This window comes from Medicago sativa, chromosome 6 (genome assembly GCF_051527215.1).
Source record: "Medicago sativa cultivar Bolivia chromosome 6, Bolivia_mono, whole genome shotgun sequence".
NCBI classification, from domain to species: domain Eukaryota; kingdom Viridiplantae; phylum Streptophyta; class Magnoliopsida; order Fabales; family Fabaceae; genus Medicago; species Medicago sativa.
In genome coordinates, this window is record NC_140754.1 from 62,086,636 (window position 1) to 62,106,683 (window position 20,048).

Here is a 20,048-nt window from a genome sequence, read left to right on the forward strand (position 1 = left end):
AGGCCAACGTTGTGGCGGATGCTTTGAGTCGTAAAGCCTTAGCTCAAGCCGAAGTGTTGATGCACATTTGTAACATGTATGAGAAGGTTCGAGACCTTAACCTTGAAGTTACAGAAGATGATGATGGTATTTGGTTGCACAGATTGGAAGTTTCATGCGATTTACGGTCAAGAATTATACAGGCTCAGATTGTTGACTCAGAACTTCAGAAAAGGAGTGTTCACCCAGAATTCTCTATGGCTTCGGATGGAGCAATGTTATTTGAAGGAAGGTTATGTGTTCCAAATGATCAAGAGCTTAGAAGATTGATTTTGGATAATGCACACAAGAGTAGTTTTTCAATTCACCCTGGCGCTACCAAGATGTATCATGATTTAAAGAATGCGTACTGGTGGCCTGGCATGAAAACGGACATTGCTGAATTTGTAGCTAGGTGTATTGTTTGTCAGCAAGTCAAAATAGAACATCAGAGACCAGCTGGTATGCTACAATCATTAGAGATTCCTCAGTGGAAATGGGAACACATTGCTATGGACTTTACAGGAGTATTGCCTCTTACTCAGAAAGGTCATGACTCGATATGGGTGATTGTGGATAGATTAACTAAGTCCGCTCATTTCTTACCAGTTAAATCTACCTACAAAGCATCGCAGTATGCCGAATTGTTTATTTCAGAAATTGTCAAGTTACATGGAGTTCTGGTGAGCATTGTGTTAGACAGAGATCCTATCTTTACTTCACACTTTTGGAAGGCTTTTCAAAGGGCCTTAGGAACTTGTTTGAAATTGAGCAAGTCGCATCATCCGCAGACGGATGGACAGTCAGAGAGAACTATCCAGACCCTAGAAGACATGTTACGTGCTTGTGTTTTGGAAGATGGTGGAAGCTGGAACCATCACTTACCTTCGATAGAATTCTCCTACAACAATAGCTATCACTCAAGTATTGGGATATGGCACCGTATGAAGCATTGTATGGTAGGAAATGTAGAACCCCTTTGTGTTGGGCCGAGGTTGGAGACAAGAGCATCATTGGACCAGAGATTATTCAAGAAACGACCTTGAAGATTAAGTCAATACAAGAGAAGATGAGAATAGCCCAGAGTCGTCAGAAAAGTTATGCAGACAATAGACGAAGACCTATGGAGTTTGAAGATGGTGATCATGTGTTCCTGAAAGTTACGCCTAAACTGGGTTTGAGAGGTGTTTTTAGAACCAAGAAGTTGTGTCCTAGATATGTAGGACCGTTTATGATAATCAAACGTGTCGGACCAGTAGCTTTCCAGTTAGCTTTACCTCCAGCTATGTCGGGCTTACATGATGTGATTCATGTGTCTCAATTGAAGAAGTACATTCCGGATCCTTTTCAACCAATTGAACTAAACTCTATTGAATTAAGGACAGATTTGACGTTTCAGCCGGAACTAGAAAGGATAGTTGACCGTGACGTCAAATCTCTTAGGAACAAAGAGATTCCTATAGTGAAAGTGGTTTGGCAGGGGTCGCCAGACGGAGAAGCTACTTGGGAACTTGAATCAGAAATGTTGAACCAGTATCCACATTTGTTTTCAGGTATACTTTAAATTTCGAGGACGAAATTTTTGTTAAGGGGGGTAGAATGTAACAACCCGCGTATTAGGACTTAACGTAATATCTTAAAACGATACAATACGCACGTTTAAGGAAAAAGGGCATAATAGTCATTTGAGCTTAAGGCCTATATAAAGGATTTAGGCCCAAAATATTCATTTTTCATTTAAGCTTCTCTCTCTAGGTTACCAACAAATCTTCTTGCTCTCTTCCATCTCTAGAAATCGGTCCCCCTCCCTTCCTGAATCCATCTTCTTCTTTGATCTTTCTCTTTCAAGCAAGCAATTAAGTAAGGTATGAAGCTTTTGGTGGAAGAAACATAGGAACTTGAAACAACTTCACCAACTAGTTTTCTTGTTAGCGTTTTTGTTGTGTGGAGGCTTGGAAACAACTTCAAACTCTCTTGAGGTGAGTTTTTTAGATAGATCCTTCTACCTATGGGTTGTGTGTGTTATGATAGATGATGAAAATGTTAAGTTAGAAATCATGAACTTAGGGTTTAGTACCCCTTTTGCTATAATTCATTGAAATTATGTTGTTTGTTGCCATGTAATCATTTTAAGCTGTTTTCTATATGTTTTGGGTGTTTTTTATGCTTTGGAAACTTGATTTTGAGGATTTGAGGTCAAAAATACGAAATTCTGCAGGTCTGATGTACTAAAATCGTAGCCCGGTTTAAAGGAATCGTACTACGATATTTTACGAGAAAAATGCCACAAAATGCCACTAAAATCGTAGCCCGATTTCAAGAAATCGTAGCCTGATTTCAAGAAATCGTAGCCCGATTTGCTGAAATCGTAGTCCGATTTTCACAGCACAGCACCTTTTCATAAAACTTTCTGTGATGCAGTTATTTCGACGAGGCATTTGCTTGCAGTTGATTATAACTATAGAAAACCCCTCAATATCAAGTAGTCATTGCACATTATATCTGAAGATATTAAGAATGAAATGCATGAAAAACATTAACAACTTCAATGATGAATGATATACGAGATGTTATGATAAGATCTTTGATGAGGGTAGGAATAACTCTAAGAATGGGAGAAAACATAGAGCCTCGACATAGAAAGTCGAGAACTAGTATGATAATGATTTAATGAATATGACCATGCATGATTATGATTATGTTAGACCTGAGTAAGTAGTGGAATAGAACATGAAATGGATGTTATGCCGAAGACGAACTTAGGTTTCCCTATTCGTCCGGTATTGGTTTGTGTCATGAATTCTAAGAGTAGGCTTCGGTGCGTTTAACGTATCTTAGCAAAGCGGTACTAGGATCCCTTGACCGCCATGACCCATATGATATTAGTAAAGCCTATAGCATGTTATGAAGAATCTAAGACGGATTCTAGTGTGCCCTTCCATCTAGACAAGAATGTCCACACACGTATAATCAACCGGCAGGTTGTATTTTAGACACATGGTAACCATAGGCTTTTCCCCAAGGTTATCACTAGCCTAGGGCTAGGAAGAACTCACTGAGGCATTATGTCTCATCCAACTCCTTATTTGTTCAGGTTCACAGGTTTCACGAGGTAAAGGTAAAGAAAAGGTCTTGGAGTGATCGTGTCTTTTGGAGCTCTCATGGTGTGGATTAAGGATGCATATGTTACATTATGAGTCTTGTTGTCATATATTTTGTATTTGAACTTTGTTATGACAAAAGTTTGGTGTAAATATGTAACATAAGAACTTTGGAATGTTGGTGTATTTAGACTCAAGACTTATCGACCTTCCATTATTGTATAAATTAATGTATCCAATATCACTTTTGGCACTCTTTTAAATATTCTAGATATTTTCAAATATGGGTGTTACACATCATGATTTAGTTAGGTGTTGCATTAATTTGATTTTGTTAATTCATCACTATCATCATATGACAAATTTTATGATAAGAAAATCATATTTTGAATGTGCATGTTTTGATAGATAAATGTGAACTTGTTATACATTAGAAAAATTCTATGAGATTGCGTAAGTATTTTAGTTTAATGCATATATGTTGCTTCATGTCAGGAAAATATATGGGATATGCGACTGTGTTTTAGTTAATTATATCTTTGAAAACTAATAAGGATTTTATATGAAAGGTAATGCATGATCTAATTATTTTGTATTCTTCAAACCAAAATTAGTACTTGTGTTGTGTATGTTCTAAAAGACTGATGCATATGTCAAAAGTCCAAATACAGTTTTGTTAAAGGATGAATATTCTTCATTTGGAGCATTTTTTATTTCAAACATGATGTTTGTTGTCTGACTGTTATATACCATCTAAATGTGGAAATGCTTGGCATATATGATATACATATTTTGGGATATGTGTATATGTGGATCTTGTAATTCCATATGGCTGGTACGTGTAAACGTCTTGTAATAGCTGAAAAATATATTGATGATTATGAGAAAATATTATATGAAATTGTGGTGGCATTAGATTTTCATTCTTTGCCAATTACTTTATAATGTGTAACTGTATTAAAATAATACAATGATGCTAATTTGATTTAAACCCAATGAGTAATAATTTTACATATTGTGGGGGTGTTGTCGCTTAGTAAATACCTAAGTAGACCTGTATAGATATATTATATATATCGAGTTCATGAGACTTGAGTAAACATGAGATTAATTGATTAAGAGACGTCTTAGTCAATATTTGTGAATTTAGCGGATCCGATAAAGCCCCTGGGGAGGAAAATAATATGTGACACATCGAGGGGAATTAAACTTAAGCCATTTGAAATTAATAAGTGATAGGAACCCAACCTTTGTGATTGGAGATCCCATGAATAAGGTTCATATGGGTAAAAACAAGTCACTTGTTAGTTCTGCTAGCACCAAAAATTAAATTAATTAATTTTTGTTTTCGTCTCTTTCCTATGGTGTGAGTGGGAAATGCTAGACACTGCATTATTGAGAGGATAAGCAAATGTTCTTTTAATGAATTTCATATCCCTTATGGGTGTGTGATGCAGGTGGTAGACCTCTAACATACATCAGTGTCTTTGGTTCATATAGCTTGCTAAACCAAATTCACTGTATGTTAAGTTTATCATTCTAGGGCTGGCTCATATAGCTTGCTACACCAGTTTGATGCATTACATCCAGGTGTTAACCCAAAAATTCTTTTTAATAATCTTCTTTTAAACTTTTGAAATATGTGGGAGATTGTTGTAAATTTTATTATATTTCAAAAGTTTTCAAATATATTTTTGTCTCTTATTTTTAATTGAAAAATATTTTAGCAGAAAGTATTTAATTCAATTATTTAAAATAAGAATAACCGTGTATCTTTTGTCATTAAAGCTTGTTTAATCTCTATTTTCACTATTGACTTTTTATCAGACAAAGGTTATTAAAGGTTATTAAGGCTAATTGTTAAGTAACGTACATGTTTTTGTACAATCCTAATTATATGCCTTATATGCTAATAGTCGGGAATAATAACGCCACCCTTTATGGTTATTCTTCCGTTCTTTTTCTATTGCTCAACGGTTACTTTGAAAAGTCTTGAATGGTGCTTGTATATATTGTGTTGAGTAGCACATAAGTTTTACAGAATTTTTAGAAGAAAAAGCTCACGTATCAGAAAGAAAGAAATGCTTCCTCCATTCTCTCAAAATCTTTTTATGGGTTACACTTCCTGTTAGATAATACTCTTGTAAGTTCTGATTCCTCGACTTGTCGGGAAGGGTCTGTTAAATCTTGGGGGATTAGCATGCTATACGCGGAAAATCCTTGTGGACAGTGCGATCAGCACGTCTCAGATCATCTCACTATTTTTGATTTGCAGGTCTTCGTAGCATTTTCTACAACATCTAGAAAGTTTAGCATGTGCGTTAGTTTAATACTGGATACATTAAAAATTTACAGCAATAAAACTTCGAATGAATATCTTTTACAACAATGTGTGTTCGTACAATAAAAATACAACTCAACTTTTCTAAAACATAGCAATTGCATCCTTGCATATCCATATCATCCTGCAGCGGGTACGAACGAACACTTGCTGAAACATCCATTTGGCTACTAGCTTGCTAAACCAACTTGTTTATCTGAAACAAATAAGGATTGGGATGAGACATAATGTCTCAGTGAGTTCTACCTAATCCTAGGCTATAGGTAACCTCGAGGGAAACCTACGGTCACCACGTGTCTACAATACAACCTGTCGGTTGATTATACGTGTGTGGGGACTTGCATACTTCGACGGTCGTGCAAACTAGGTCGTCATAAGATTCTTCTTAACTTGTTATAGGCTTTGCTATTACTATACGTGTCATGGCGGTAAAAGGGGAAACTAAGACCGCAATGCTAAGATACGCCCTACGCATCGAGGCCTACACATACTATAATCATGACGCGATTCTAAACAGGACGATTAGGGGAAACCTAAGATCGTCATCGGCATAACCTTCTCTACTTGCTCTAATGCATAAATATGTTGTGTCTAACAACATAACATTCTTGCTATCATACTAGTTCCTGACGATCTACGTCAAGGCTTCACTAGTTCTTGACGATCTACGTCAAGGCTCTATGACATAACATATAAATATCTAATCAATATGCAAAGTCAGATTCATTCATTAGGTTAGCGTTGAACAAACAATCAATTATCTGAGTTCATTTTACGGAGAGCCCCGAGGTGGAGTAAACCCGAGCACATTCCCTTCTAACCGAAGGAAACCTATCTAAGGTATAACCAACGACACTCCTGCAGTGACACGCGGCTCCCTTACGGCTAAACCATTCCCCTTGGAGAACCCCTTGAGTCCAACCTAGTGTGGATCACAAGAGACATGACAACTACATCTTGCTTACTAAGTGACATGATGGTTCCTTACTGCTAACCTTGTTCCCATCATGAGAACCCCTTGTATCCAACCTCGGAAGGATTACAAGAGACATGGCACTTTTAACTTTTAAAGTCTTGGTCTATGCTTGCATGAAGATTCAATCTACACATGATAATCTTTTACCTTGGATCCTTAAATGATCCTACTAAAGGTAAACTATATGCTTGCTTAACTTTCTATGTGAATAGATATCTAATCAATTCACGTCTTGCCATACCCGTATGGTCACTCTAGCTCCTATGTGAAGAGAATACTCTATATCACCTCGCGTCTCATCAAGCATAATTCTCATTCGTAGCATTCTATTTCTTTACAAGCTATTCTAGTTCTTGACAAGCTATGTCAAGGCTCTACTTTCATTCCCCTTCTTAGTTCATCACTACCCGAGTAAATCGGCTTAAACTCTCTAGTGCCATTCTTGATGCATATGTTAATTTGGCCGTGATTTTCATTTCAAGAATCGTTTGATGTTATGTGCATTGTTTAGATGTTGTTTTGGGCTTATAAAGTTGTAAAACGATGGAAGGAAAGGCTTCGGAATGCACCACCGACCCTACAAAGAGCCAACAAGCGAAAAAGCATGATGGCAAGTCAGAGGGTTTCGCTATTAGCGACCCTGGAGCGTGTTTCTTCTTGCAAATTTTGCTGGCAAATTTTGCTATTAGCGAAATAATTTCGCTAATAGCGAGTTTCTTCGGGTCTGTGGTGCTGATTTTGCAATTTTGACCCAAAACTCGTCAAATTCGATCCTGCAATGCACTATGAACATCCAGAAACATATATTGACATTATTAAACATATTTCATTGCAATCTAACACATAATCAACAAGAATTGGCAAAAGGGCTTTAGGGTTCTAAAACCCCTAATTAACACAAATTCATAAATTCTAACAAGAGATAACACAACCCAAGGGTGGAAAAACTAACTATAGAACTCCCCTAAATAAATTTCTTGCAATTCTTCAAGCATCAAGCTCACACCCTAGCTTTTGCTTCATCCTTGATTCTTATCTTTTCCACCAAACCTTGCTTTAATCCTTTCCTTCATGTGTTTCTTGCTTGCTAAGCTACCATAATCAATTTCGCTAATAGCGAGTTTCTTCGGGTCTGTGGTGCTGATTTTGCAATTTTGACCCAAAGCTCGTCAAATTCGATCCTGTAATGCACTATGAACATCCAGAAACATATATTGACATTATTAAACATATTTCATGGCAATCTAACACATAATCAACAAGAATTGGCCAAAGGGTTTTAGGGTTCTAAAACCCCTAATTAACACAAATTCATAAATTCTAACAAGAGATAACACAACCCAAGGGTGGAAAAACTAACTATAGAACTCACCAAAATAAATTTCTTGCAATTCTTCAAGCATCAAGCTCACACCCTAGCTTTTGCTTCATCCTTGATTCTTATCTTTTCCACCAAACCTTGCTTTAATCATTTCCTTCATGTGTTTCTTGCTTGCTAAGCTACCATAATCCATGCTTGATTACCACTTGTTGATCTTGGAAGAGTTTGAGTGGATTGGCAGAGGGAAAGGGGGCGACCTCCTAGAGAGAGAGAGGAGATAATTCTTTCTCTCAAACCTAGAGAGAGAAAGAGAAGTGGAAATGAATAATTTTGGCCCCAAAAACACTTACATACTCCCTTGCGCGAACGTACGAGATTGCCCTTCGTTTTAAACGCATTTATCCAACACTGGTACTTAACTCGTACCTGACTTATGTCATTAATAAATATTTCCATCATACATACTTTCCATAACATTAATCATCTGGGAGTTTATAATGTTTTCTATATTTGAGTCTGTAATTCTAGTTTTCCCGAAACATTATTTTAGGGTGGTTTTGAAGTAATTCACGAACAAATCATGCAAATCGGCAAGTCAAGAACATCCAAAGATTTGTGAAGACTTTGGGAAGACCATGAATGAAGATTCAAGAGGCCTCAAGAGACTTTACAGTGGAAGGAATTTTGTTCCCAAGTTACGAGACAAGTTATTTGAAGACGAACACCAAAAACGACGGAAAATCGGAGAAACTAGGCCCGAACAACATCACCATGCGCCTAAGGCATGGCAAAAGCAAGACATGCACCTAGGGAATGGTTTTTTCTACACTCACATGCGCCTAGGGCATGGTTTAGGTTCCCCGAGCATCCAAAATGTGCGTGGTACAAACGTCTTTTTCTGGTTTTTTGTGGGTAAACCCGTGTTTTTAGCACAAACCCAGTTAGAAACTTTCACTATAAATACCAATCTTCCTCATTCAGAATCTCTGGTTCAAAATTGTGGCAGTTCAAGAGGAAGGCAATTCTAGAGCTTCATATGAGTTTCTATCTTCTCCTTGATTTCCTAGGGTATGTTTTTATCTTGTAACTAATACTTTTTAGGTTAGAGTTTTAAGTTTTTTTTTTTAGGGAAGGTTAGAGTTCTAAGATGAACCTCTATTTATTTTTGTTGGGTATTTATTTAATTTATTGTCATTTATATTGTATTTATTTTCTGTTCCCTATAAAGTTTTGTTAGAAATTTAGTTTATTTCTGTAGAAGCGCAACCCTAAATTAGATACTTAGGTTGTGACATGGCCTAATATTGATATTACTATCCTGATGTTTATATCTTGATATTTATATCTTGCTATTAATATCTATCTGTCTACGAAGTAATTAGTTATAGCTAACGAAAGATACCGAAAGCGAGTTGAAACAATTAGTAAGTACTTAGGAGGTGACATTACTAATATTGAGTAAAATCTGCTTAACATAGGAGGTAACTAGTTAATAATTAAGGAAACAAGTGTCTGCTTGAAGTAAATAAGTTGTATCCTGTTTTATCTTGGTTTTCGGGTGTCAAACATTGATTACGTTTGAACCTTTTTAACCGGTGATATCTTATTTTTTTTCTTGGGAAGGGAAAAAGTAAGCAAAACCCTTGAGAATCGAGGTCCGGGAGTTGTTTTCGCTACGGGAAGGTGTTAGGCATCCATAACGACTATAGTAACCTATAGGAACCGTCTTTACTTTCTACGCGCGCGCTTTATTTTTAAATGCTATTTGAAAAAGTGATGTTAAGCCTAAGAGTTTTCTAAGTGAAGAATTGGAGGGAGAAGAATGTGTTTGAATTTTTATTTTATTTGAATTGAAGGAATTTTGTTCCTTGCCTACGCACCCGTTTAAGGGATCAAATCCACCGCAGTTCTCTTCCAAAAATGTTTTTGTTTTTTGTTGGTTGATTTTAAGTTTGAAAATTGGAATTTTGAAGAATGGGGATTGAGAGGCCTCAAGGGCATGAGATTGTGAAAAGGTGAGGTTTGATTAGTTATTTTGGAAAAAAGTCAAGTATGATTAATTTTCATTGAAATTTGATTAAGAAAATAAAAGAGAAAATGCAATGGGATTTTGATCCCAAGGTTTATTTGGAAAAAGGTTTTCAAGTGATGTTGTTCAAGTTTTTTGGAAAATTGATTTTTTTTAAATGTAAATCCTAAACATTCATCTAAACGTACAATCCTAAACATACATCTAAACATGCATACTCTAAGCATATATCTAAAGTGATGTGTGTGCATGTGTCGGTGCTTGTGTCGGTGTACATCATTAGAGTTCATTGTCCTTATTACATCATGCCCTAGATACATTCTATGTTCTTGCAAAAAATTTAAAAGCATAAGGTAAAATATTACAAAATTCCTAAGTTTTACATTCTAATTTTTGCATGAAAGTTAAAGTGTAAGAAAATAAAAGCCAAGGATGTGAGATGGAAGATGGGATGCTTATGGGATGCATGGAACATGAAACAAAAATGGTTAGTAGAATAAGGCATGATAGGATAGAAACTAGAAGCAAAAGAAAGTACTAAAGGAATTGGCAAAAAGTAATGTAATTTTAACCTAGAAGTAACAAGATACACCTAAAATTTACCATGACATCAAGCCAAGTATATGCCCTATAATCCTCATATCATGCCAATTTGCTAAAGGTTTTATCACATTCAATGATATGAGAAGGACAAGACAGGTTCAAGTTAAGAGTCATGATACATTTTATGCATATTTGGCATTTCATTCACAAACATAACTTGTAAGCCAAGCAATTATACAAAATCCACACACATGCAGCAATAACACATGCAAACAGTAGCTAAAACCTCACACAATCATATGGTAATAGACCACAAACATTTATCAAGAGATTGGAACTAGAATCAAGCAATTTTCACAAGTTTTTTAATACAAAACATCACAAAATTAGCAAGAAAATCAACACATTATTTTTATCAATTTTAACATGCAACAATTATCACAAAAATACCACAAAACTATCAAGAAATATGTATGAAAATTTTTGGAGTTTTTAGAGAATTTTTAGACACAAACATATGTAAAATTTCACAAGTTTTAACAAATATAATGAACAATTAACTAAAAAAATGCCGCTTATTTTTTTAATCCAGATTTAACACATAACAACATCACAAAAAAGTCAAGAAAATGATCAAGAACACATAGGAATTTTTTTTAGAATTTTTAAAGGACAAAAATAACACGCAGGGGTGTAATTAGCAAGAAATCAGCAAGTAACGCAGGAAAAGGGGGGGTGTGCATAGCAGGTCATGGAAACTGAGCCTAAAAGGCAGGTTAGGGCTTGGAGCGGGTCAAACCATGGGTTGAACCGGTTCGATGGCCTATATAAGGCCATGAACCGGTTTTTGGCTCATTTTCCACATCTCTCTCTCTCTCTTAAAACGCTCTCCTTCTCTCTCTAGTTGCAGAGCTTCGCCGGAAGCTTCATCTTCTCCGGCGAGAAGTGCAGATTCCGGCGAGTTTTGAAATGTTCCGATCTAGAATTTCTTTACATCTTTAAACAGCTGTTTCTCTCCTCTTTTCAAATCCATAATCAATTTTCAAAGATGGTGAATAGATCGGAGCAGATCTACACTTGAACTATTCGGTTCTTAGGTTTTCAAAAAATTTTCCGAACCTCTTGAAACGAAACCCTAATCTATTTTATCTTCTTCACTGATCATGGATTTGAACTCAATTTCTGCAAATAAACGGTGAATCTTCATGAATTGCACTTTTAGGGTTTCGGTTTTGATGTTTTTTGAATGTTTTCATGGTTCTTGCTTCGATTCACCGTTTATTTACGTTCTCAAGTCTTCGATGATGATTTATAACAAAAAGGCGAGAGGATTTGATGAGTTTACCTAGAGATTCTTCGTTCTTTCTTCTTCTCTTCTCTCTCAATCTTCTTCCTGTGATTACTTTGTTGTTCGAATTGCAGGGAGAGGAGAACGATTCAGTGATGAAATCTTCGTTGAAGATATCTGAGAATCGAAATGATTCTCAATTGATTGGGAAATTGAAGCTGTTTGATTCGTTTTCTGGTGAAATTTGTTGTTGAATTGTGTATTTGATGATGAATTTGGTACGAATTGGTGTTGGATTGTGTTGCTGGGAAACGGTTAGGGTTTGAAGATCCTTCAAACCTTCATCGTGTTCTTGTGAAATTTCTGGATTTGATCCTTTTGATCTGGAGAGAGAAAATGTGATTGTGTTTGTTGAGTTGGCAGAAAATGAATGGTGATCCTGTGTATAATTGGTGATGTGGCTGTATTTATAAGCTGACATGTGGCCTTCTGGGCCAATGAGGGCTCGCCATGTACCCTGGACTTGTTTGGGCTCGGCCTTGGACTAATTTGGACATTTGGACCCTTTTTTGCAATTTTAAGAACTTAAGGACCAATTTGCAAATTTTGAAAAAGGACTAAAAACAAACATTGACTTTAATGGGGACAAATCTGTAATTATTAAAAATTAAAGGACTAACAAAAAGGACTAAAATGCAACTGTTAAAAATTGGAGGACTAAAGTGCAATTCTTAGGGTGTTTAGGACTGAAATGAAAATTTAAAAATAAAATTGAATTAAAATTTGGTAAATGGAAAATAACGTAAAGTGGAACCAATAAAAGACACAAAACAGACTAAAATGAACCAACTACTTAAATGAGGTACTTTAAAGTAACCTCTCTCTGCCAAAATTTCGTGTGAAAAGACCAAAATGCCCCTTAGGGACTAAAACGACTCAAAATGATTCAGATGCAAATTTAAAAGGTTTTTTAACAGGGAATTGAATCAAGAGCTTATACAAGCAAAATTAAGAGACTCAGAGACAATTTTAAGAGTTTAAACAGAGTTTTTACACATGAAAAGAGTAAAATGCCCCTAGGGGCTAGACTGACTCAGAATGACTTCAAACGCAATTTTTGAAATGGATTTTGACATAGAATTGAAATAGAAACTTATTCAAACCTGTTGAAAAGACTCAAACAATTTTTCAAAGATTGAAAGAAATTTTAACATAGGAAATGACTAAAATGCCCTTTTTCATGAATTTTGTAAATAACATTGAAATAAAATGCAGAGAAAAATGTAATTGATCAGAGACAAATCAACTGACTTGAAATGCAAGAAAAGAAGGATTTAGCAAGTATTTTTAGGTCCAAAATTAGGGTATAACATATCCTAGTAGATTCTTTCTAGTAAACCCTTGGTAAGGTAGACGCTGATAGGGGTACCCGTTTATAGAACTACTAAGAGAGAGAGAGAGAGAGATATATATATAGATAGATAGATAGATAGATAGATAGATAGAGAGAGAGAGAGAGAGAGAGAGAGAGAGAGAGAGAGAGAGTGCTATGAGTGTCCTAAAATTCATTGATGGGTAGACCTACAGGAACATTGGCCAGGCCCCACACTAATAATCCTTACGAAGGTGGCGGAATCCTATAGGATTAATAACTATATACTGTAGCGTGCGTATAACCTTAGTGTGACCATTTTGCATTTGGAAATCTTGGAAACCCAATTTAATTCCATGATTTCAATTACCTTTGAGGTGGTAAGACCCCACACGTAAGGATCACCGTGTAACCAGCAGAGGCAAACAAACATTGGAGGGATAAACCTAGTCAACTGAGATAGTATAGACCCGCATGTAAGGATCACTGTATGATCAGCAGGCGCATCTTGACAACTGACTAGGTTAGTAACATTCCAACGGCTTAATCACCTGCGTAGTCTACCTAAGATAAATAAACGTGACAGTACTGTTATTTAATATCCAACAATATAAGTAGGGAGGATTCCTAACCGCTGCTTACTTTTCTGCAACAAAAAACAGGTAAACTGCTCTGTTGCAAACAGATTAAAATTGCAAATCTCTAACCCTTATCTCTTTTATTTTATCGTCAAACCAAAAATAATTAACGTGAATTGTTTGGACGAAATGACGATCCCTGTGGATACGATACTCTACTTATCACTTTATTACTTGGTAAACAATTTGGTACACTTGCCTAATCCGCACATCAAGTGTAAACAAACATCAGATTAAAGGAAGTCTTTAAAGATAGGAGGGGAATCTTAGTTGTGGTGTCCAAATACTTTTATAATCAAGGTTGATTATAGAAGAAAAAAATCTCTCAAGTGTGAGGGGATTGGATGTAATACTGGATTGTTGGGTGAACCAGAATAAAAAGAGTATGTATAACTAATTTTGTAACAAGAGTAGTGACTGCATCATATTATAAAGGGGTAATCCTAGACAAGGTCGGCCCAAACATAAAGTCACTAAAACTCTCGCTTTAGACCCACTAACAGAAAAATAATTTTGCTTTAGATTTTACAAGAAAATTCCCTTTATAAAATTCCCCTTATATTTAAAGATTATTGGATCGAGTCCACGACCCTAGGTTAAAAATTTATCCCCTACTCTCTTTTGTCCTTTCTCAATCTTTCAATTAAATATTTCAAACACTTGAGTCTTTAACCTCGCTCAGTGATAGTTGTAAAATGGTATTGTAATTTTTTTTGGTCAAGATGGTATTGTCATCTTAACTCTCCTTTCGAATTAAATTAAAAAACAAATAAATCATTCATTCATTCATATCAAATCAATTCTTTAGTTCCCAGCACACAAACATGTGGATAGAGTTATGAACACATGTCGGCGAGTTAACAGTACTAGTCCGCTTGTAGAGTCAAGGTTTTTTGGATTGAACTTGCCGTTGGATCATCACCACATCATGTAGGCAGGTGCAAACTGTTCTTTTGGGATCGAACTTGTCGTTTGACTGATGACAAAGCATAAGCAGGGTACAAACTGTTCTTTGGATCGAACGTGTCGTTTTCCCGGAAGTATAGGTACATAAGCAGGTACAAGTTGTTCTTTGGATCGAACTAGCTACTTGACCAATAACAAGATACAAATTGGAAGTTGGGTTTAGAAAGATACAAATTGAGAGTAAGTTGTCATTGCCTTGATTTGAAGACAGACATGACCATTTTTGTTGGTCCAAAAGGAAATTGAGAGTGGATTATCATTGACACAGACATTGAATTGAAGGTTGAGGGTTGAGATTGATTAGTGACATAGACATAAACATTGGGTTTGGAGAGTTGAAATTGACATTGAGATTGGTTTGAAAATTGAGATTGAATTGAATTTGACATTTGAAATTGGATTGAAGGTTGAAATTGGATTGAATTTGACAATTGGAATTGGAATTGAGTTGAAAATAAAATTGAAATTGGATTGAATTGAAATTGAGGTTCGAGAGTTGAGATTGCATCGAATTTGAGATTTGAAATGATTTGAAATTGAGATTGGAGAGTTGAGATTGCATCGAATTTGACAGTTGAAATTGAATTGAATTGAACTTGGGATTTGAGTTGAGTTGGGAATTGAAATTGGGTTGAATGGAGATTGAATTGAATTGGGAGTTGGAAATGCAATTGAATGTATGAGCATAAAATGCATGATTATGCATGCATGAATGCTTGAAAATGCATGATTGGGGTTGGTAATCTGGCAGAGAAGTTTCGCAGAGATAGACAAAACATCGGAAGATTGGGCACGTAGTGGCTCGTGCTGCAACATATTCACGGGGGAAAACCTCTTTGGAGAGACCGTCGTTGAGAGACGTATCAAAACCATGGCTGAGGGCAATATAAACTTGTAAAGGAGGGATTCTCGGAAGATTCTTGGATACAGGTCGTCGTTGTTAGGCGTGTCAGTGCTGAGTAAACCATTGGATGTTCGCATCTGTGGTCAATGCTTTTATTTCATTTGGGGTGCTCATTTTGCCTAAGCCGCCCTTTCGGGTTTTCAACTTAGCGAGCTTTTCATTTTCATTTTTCAATTTTTTTTTATTTTCATTCTGTTTTTTCATTCTTGCCATTGACCACAGATCACCCTGGGGAGTAACCTGCTTGTAACATGTATTGAAATAGACATTGACACTCATTCATTCATGCATGTTTCATTGAAATGTACCTTATTGCTCAGGTTTGCTTTCAAAATAGACAGAAAAAGATTCTTAACTTTCAAAAATGTTTGTTTCAGACATTGACATCATCAAATAGAGAGAAAAATATTTTGTATATAGCATTGACAATAGAAAGAAAAATAGAGTTTCAAACAAATAGCACAGGCTCAAATTGATGTAGAAGAGTGAGAGTCAGCCAAAGGCATAACTCCACGAATTTACAAAGCTTGGAAAATGGTAATTTTATTGGTTGGTGATACATTGAACACGATGACCGCTACATTTCATAGAAATTTTGAATTCACAAGTACAGAAGCCTCTGATGAAGAAAATCATTGACAGCTGTAAATGCCCCAAGGGTGATGGTGATTTGCCAGATATAGTTACTTGTCTTTTATTGTCAACCTCATTTTTGCATGAACCGCCCTTTCGGGTTTTCGGCTCATCGAGGCGCTCATTCTTGCCTGAGTTGCGTACAATCTCAGCGAGCTTTTTCATATTCATTTTTTTGTCCCTAACTTTTGCCTGGATCGCCCTTTCGGGTTTTCGATCCACCGGGAAGCGCATTTTTGCGTAGGCCGCCCTTTCGGGTTTTCGACCTACCACGCTGTTCTTTTCTTTCTAGACAAAGTATTTCTTGACTATATCGGCATTAACAGGATTTGGGAGTTCAACACCATCCATGTGTGTAAGAATCAGAGCACCACCAGAGAAAGCCTTCTTGACAACATAAGGACCTTCATAGTTAGGTGTCCACTTGCCCCTTGGGTCGGGTTGCTGACTTATCCTCCTTTTCAATACAAGTTCGCCTTCCTTGAATTCTCGAGGTCGGACTTTCTTGTCAAAAGCGTTCTTCATTCGCACTTGGTACAACTGTCCATGAGCCATAGCATCCATACGTTTTTCTTCAATCAGATTCAATTGATCATACCGACTTTGGCACCATTCAGCCTCAGTTAATTTTGCTTCCATGATCACGCGAAGAGATGGAATCTCCACTTCCAGAGGGAGAACTGCTTCCATACCTTACACAAGAGAGAAAGGAGTTGCTCCGGTTGAACTGCGCACCGTGGTACGGTAACTATGCAAGGCAAACGGTAGCATCTCATGCCAGTCTTTATGAGTAGTGACCATCTTTTGAACAATCTTCTTGATATTCTTGTTAGCAGCCTCAACTGCACCATTCATCTGAGGTCTATAAGGAGAAGAGTTGTGATGTTCAATTTTGAATTCTTCACATAAAGCTTGCATCATGCTATTGTTCAGATTGGAACCATTGTCAGTGATGATCTTGCTGGGAACACCATATCGACAGATGATGTTATTCTTGATAAACTTCACTACCACTTGTTTTGTCATGTTTGCATAGGAGGCAGCTTCAACCCACTTGGTGAAGTAGTCAATTGCCACTAGAATGAAACGATGTCCGTTGGAAGCCTTTGGTTCAATTCTTCCGATCATGTCAATGCCCCACATAGAGAAAGGCCATGGGGAAGATATAACATTGAGAGCGTGTGGAGGCACATGAATCTTGTCAACATAGATTTGACATTTGTGACATCTCCTAGCATGTTTGTGGCAATCACGCTCCATAGTTATCCAGTAATAGCCGGCTCTTAACAGTTTCCTTGACATGGTGTGGCCCGAAGCATGGGTCCCGAAAGTGCCATCATGTACATCATGCATCAATTTCTCAGCTTCTTGTTTGTCAACACACCTCAACAAGACCATGTCATAGTTCCTCTTGTATAGGATTTCTCCGTCCAGAAGGAATCTACAAGCCCATCTTCTCAAGGTCTTTTTATCCCTGTTGGAAGCACCAGGTGGATATTCATGATTCTGCAAGAATTGTTTGATGTTGTAATACCAAGGCTTTTCAGTATTCATATCTTTATCAGCTTGATCTGGCATATTTTCAATAGTAAACACATGAGCAGGTCTATCAAGACGTTGTACTTTGATTATAGGCACGTCATTCCAATGGTTCACACGAAACATGGAAGACAAAGTAGCAAGAGCATCAGCCATCTGGTTTTCATCCCGAGGGATATGGTGCAGCTCAACCTTGGTAAAGTATGTCAACAGACGTCTTGCATAGTCGCGGTATGGGATCAGCTTCTCATGATAAGTCTCCCATTCGCCCTTTATCTGATTAATGACAAGCGCATAATCTCCATAGATGTCAAGGTGCTTAATTCTTAGATTAAGGGCTTCTTCAATACCCAAGATACATGCTTCATATTCAGCTATGTTGTTTGTGCATTCAAAAGTTATCCGAGCGGTGAAAGGAATGTGATGCCCCTGCGGGGTTACAATGATGGCTCCAATCCCTTTACCGTAAGCATTGACAGCACCATCAAACACTAATCCCCATTTGCTATTAGGATCTGGCCCTTCATTGATCAGCGGTTCTTCATAGTCTTTCGCTTTCAGATACATAATCTCTTCATCAGGGAAATCAAATTTAATTGGCTGGTAATCATCAAGAGGCTGACAAGCAAGATGCTCAGCAAGGACGCTTCCTTTGATTGCTTTCTGAGCTTTGTACACAATATCATATTCAGACAACAACATTTGACAACGAGCAATCTTTCCAGTAACAGCGGGCTTTTCAAAGATATACTTGATTGGATCCATTCGGGATATCAACCAAGTTGTATGATTCACCATATAATGACGCAGGCGTTTGGCAGCCCAAGCTAAGGCACAACATGTCTTTTCAAGCATTGTATACCGAGTCTCACAGTCGGTGAACTTCTTGCTCAGATAGTAGATAGCATGCTCTTTCTTACCAGTCTCATCTTGTTAACCGAGAACACAACTCACTGAGTCATCTAACACTGATAGATACATAATCAAAGGCCTTCCTTCCACTAGCGGGACAAGGATAGGTGGCTCTAACAGGTATTCTTTAATGCTATCAAAAGCTTCCTGGCATTCATCATTCCATACAACAGGCTGATTCTTTCTGAGCAATTTGAAAATTGGTCCACAGGTAGTAGTCATGTGAGATATGAATCTTGAAATATAATTCAGACGTCCGAGGAAACCTCTAACTTGCTTGTCAGTTTGAGGGGCCGGCATCTCTCTGATGGCTCAGACTTTGTCAGGGTCAACTTCAATGCCTCTTTGACTGACAATGAAGCCTAGCAACTTTCCAGATCTTACACCAAATGTGCATTTGTTAGGATTCAACCGCAGCTTGTACTTTCTCAGCCTTTCAAACATTTTTTCAAATACACAACATGCTGCTCCTCATCACTTGACTTCACAATCATATCATCAACATATACTTCAATCTCTTTGTGAATCATATCATGAAACAGAGTGGTCATACCTCTTTGATAGGTTGCACCAGCATTTATCAAGCCAAACGGCATCACTTTATAACAGAACGTTCCCCACGGAGTGATGAAGGACGTCTTTTCTCTGTCTTTAGGTGACATTCGTATCTGGTTATAGCCAGAGAAACCATCCATAAAAGAGAACACTTTGGATTGAGCAGTACTGTCAACAAGCACATCAATATGAGGCAATGGGAAGTTGTCTTTTGGACTGGCTTTATTCAGATCTCTGTAATCAACACACATTCGAACTTTCCCATCTTTCTTTGGTACTGGTACGATATTGGCAATCCACTCAGGGTATTCAGCTGTCATGAGGAAACCCGCATCAATTTGCTTCTGCACTTCAGCCTTGATCTTAAGAGCCATGTCTGGACGAGACCTGCTCAATTTCTGTTTGACAGGAGGACATTCAGGTCTTGTCGGTATCCGATGTTCCACGATCTTGGGATCTAGTCTCGGCATATCTTCATAGGACCATGCAAAGACATCTGGATAATCATGGAGAAGCTGAATAATCTTCTTTTTCACCTCCGGTTCTAATGCAGCACCGATCTTGATCTCTCGCTTATTCTCTTTAGTACCTAGGTTGATAAGCTCAATCTCTTCCTGGTGAGGCTGAATGGCTCTTCTTTCTTGCTCAAGCAGTCGAGTGATCTCATACGGTATCTCTTCATTATCCTCCTCATCTTCAGCTTCATATACAGGGAATTCAAAATTTGGAGGAACCATAGGGTCACTGTGTTCAACGGGTTTATTATGGTTCAATCTGCATAATATGATTGGGATGATTTTAGAAAAAATGTTTTTTATGCAGATTTTTGAAATTAATAAGAAAATACAGATGTTTTGGTTTTTTCTGGCATTACCATTATTTCCAAGAAAAAGGCACTAAAAAGTAAAAACA

General features: G+C 37.1%; 1 protein-coding gene across 1 annotated transcript; it reads left to right on the forward strand.

The window, feature by feature from the left end:
* The first annotated feature begins 1,141 nt into the window (after positions 1–1,141).
* LOC146916150 (uncharacterized) lies at positions 1,142–1,582 on the forward strand. The gene has a single exon (XM_085721560.1). It carries the CDS (start codon positions 1,142–1,144, stop codon positions 1,580–1,582), a length of 441 nt encoding a protein of 146 aa, XP_085577686.1.
* Positions 1,583–20,048: the final 18,466 nt, after the last annotated feature.